This window comes from Ciona intestinalis, unplaced genomic scaffold (assembly GCF_000224145.3).
Source record: "Ciona intestinalis unplaced genomic scaffold, KH HT000054.2, whole genome shotgun sequence".
In the NCBI taxonomy this organism is placed as follows: Eukaryota; Metazoa; Chordata; class Ascidiacea; order Phlebobranchia; family Cionidae; genus Ciona; species Ciona intestinalis.
Window position 1 is genome coordinate 35,913 of NW_004190376.2, and position 2,338 is coordinate 38,250.

At 39.3% G+C, this 2,338-nt stretch overlaps 2 protein-coding genes and 1 long non-coding RNA gene across 3 annotated transcripts in view; 2 read left to right on the forward strand and 1 right to left on the reverse strand.

Moving 5' to 3' along the window:
• Positions 1-400, reverse strand: part of LOC113474951 (39S ribosomal protein L27, mitochondrial-like) — a 2,078-nt gene extending 1,678 nt beyond the window's left edge. The window contains 1 exon segment of the mRNA XM_026838105.1: positions 397-400. Coding sequence (XP_026693906.1) covers positions 397-400 — 4 coding nt within the window.
• A 906-nt stretch (positions 401-1,306) lies between these two features.
• LOC113474944 lies at positions 1,307-2,276 on the forward strand. The gene is made up of 3 exons (XR_003396660.1): positions 1,307-1,691; positions 1,978-2,109; positions 2,258-2,276. It is a non-coding gene; the product is annotated as an uncharacterized LOC113474944 (long non-coding RNA).
• Positions 2,277-2,303: 27 nt separating this feature from the next.
• Positions 2,304-2,338, forward strand: part of LOC100185958 (solute carrier family 2, facilitated glucose transporter member 5-like) — a 3,734-nt gene continuing 3,699 nt past the window's right edge. Inside the window, exon 1 of the mRNA XM_026838093.1 lies at positions 2,304-2,330. Coding sequence (XP_026693894.1) covers positions 2,304-2,330 — 27 coding nt within the window. The remainder of the gene's footprint in view (positions 2,331-2,338) is intronic.

The window sequence follows — 2,338 nt, forward strand, 5'->3', positions numbered from 1 at the left end:
CTTTAGCACTAGTAAAGAATGCTCCCCATCTTATTTGCTAACCTCTAACCCCCAACTACTAAGCCCCTATAACCACTAACCCCCTAACCATCAAGTTTATCAACCCCTAACCATCAACCTTTAACACTTTCCACCAGCCTATTCTGCTATGTACCGGGGATTCTTCACTATGATGCCATTACCTTTATAGTAAGCCAATAGGTTAGCCTGTATAACGTATTTGACACAAGTAATTCAGCTGTGAATGTTAAACCTCTTTGCTCAGAATAATAAACAATATTTAACAATAACATGCAAAGCAAGTAAATTAAAAAAAAATTGGGGTGGGGTTGGGGTAATGGGCCAATCTTGGCCTAAATTCCAGGACCCATGGCATGCCACGCTGCGCGATCTTACCCATATTATATTAGAAAAGAAAGTAAATTTCTAAACAACAACAACACTAAATTCTTGTTTATATTGAAATGTACTTCACATCAAATGGTTCTGCTGTAAAAAACTCTATGCCCATTGACACAAGTCGAGCGAAAAAAATACATTTTGTGAATTAATTTTCAAGCAACTATTAAACCAATCGTCCATCTACCATTATATCGATTTGTCTCATTAATTCCTGCAGCTCTGCTCCACAAGAAGTCAACAGCATCCCACCCTCGCTTTGCTTTTCCAGGCAATCCCAAATACTACGGTCCATTTTTAATATTCACAACAACAAACTGTCTTTTTAATTCCAAATTGCCTTTCGGAAATTTAAATTTCACCGAACACAAATATCGGGGAATCCCCAGCTAAGAAGTTTTCAGTTAACCGGTAAGAACATAGATACATTATACAACATTAAACGGTGTCGAAAACTCAAAAAACACAAGTTTTTGGGACCATAGCGGGCACAAGGAAATTAATTAAACACGTACAAATAGATTTTGTTGGTGGTGGTACAAAAGAATTTTTGGCACTAAATCAAGGTGTGGCTATCGTCGCGGCACTACGGTTAGCGTTAGCGCGCCTGCCTCAGCATAACCCAAAACCTTGCAGCTTTTATGTTGCAATTAGTGCAATAACAACGGTCTGTCTGCGTAAATGGAACCACAAATGTCAAAGGGGTCGGTTGAAAGATCGGTTTCCGCAAGTAAAAGGTAAACTATTCATTTTTAGACAAATACACGTATAAAACAACCTCTCCCAGTTTAAAAACAGAAGACATCGATCTTTAATCTTCATTATTCGTTTACCCACGGTTTACCCAATACATAGTACCATTGTTTAAAACGTAAATTCGCGAACATATATCACCCTTGGCGCGTCTTCACGGATTTTACCCAAAAAGTAATCACCTTCAAAGTAACATACATGGTAACCCGTAAGCTGGTAGGTGTATGAACACCCATGTTATAACGACTGTCGTTTTGCGGCCATGCGAAGATATACGTCACATTCAACAACTAATGTAGAGCAAATGAGTTTAACCTGTGTTATGCAAGCTTGCATACAAGTTATACGGTTCGGTACCTCGTGTTAGGTTACGGCTGGTGCCTTCAAAACTTGTAACTTCCTTTCACTATCTTCGACGTTGCAACATGGCTAGTTACTGTTTTTCTGCGAATCAGCTGCAACAGGCAATTGGTAAAAACGAAAGTCAATCAGTGAAATAAAGCAAGAGGTTGTACCAGCCAGGCTAAATGGCCGAACCGGTGAGTAAGCATAAAATGAACTAGAACTTTAGTTAGGTTAAGGTGGGGGAAGATGGGACACAGTTTCATTCCATTTTATCGTCCCATTTGATAGTAAACAAAAAACATTCAAAGAATTATAAAACCGTATCCTGACGACTTTCACAAAACGTTGTAATTGTTTAAAACACGATCAGGATCAGGATATTCGGATATTAAGTGCTAAAGGTGTCTCATCTTTCCCATCCATCGTTTCCTTTATATAGAAACCCAAATTAAAAGTGTAAACGTTTCAATTTAAACGCAGGAGAACTCGAGGTTCGGGGCGATCGCTTTGTTCATGAACGCAGGGATGCTGGTCATGATCACTGGATACCAAATAACTATTTTAAACCCGTTGGCGCCGGTTATGGTCAGTTTGTTCAATCAAACACATGTGGTGGGCAGATTTAATAAATGACAAATATAACACAAAAAGCAAATTTGGACTTATTGCGCATGCGCCACAACGTTACTGCGCATGCACAGTCGGTATCCTCTGGTTAAGGTACAAGTTTTCTCCGTCCATGATTTTACTTTTTTACCAGAGCCGCTACGGTGTCCCAAATGCCGCCTTCAGTTTCCATATCAATAATGGCCATCGTCAATTCGTTCATATTTGTCGGAGC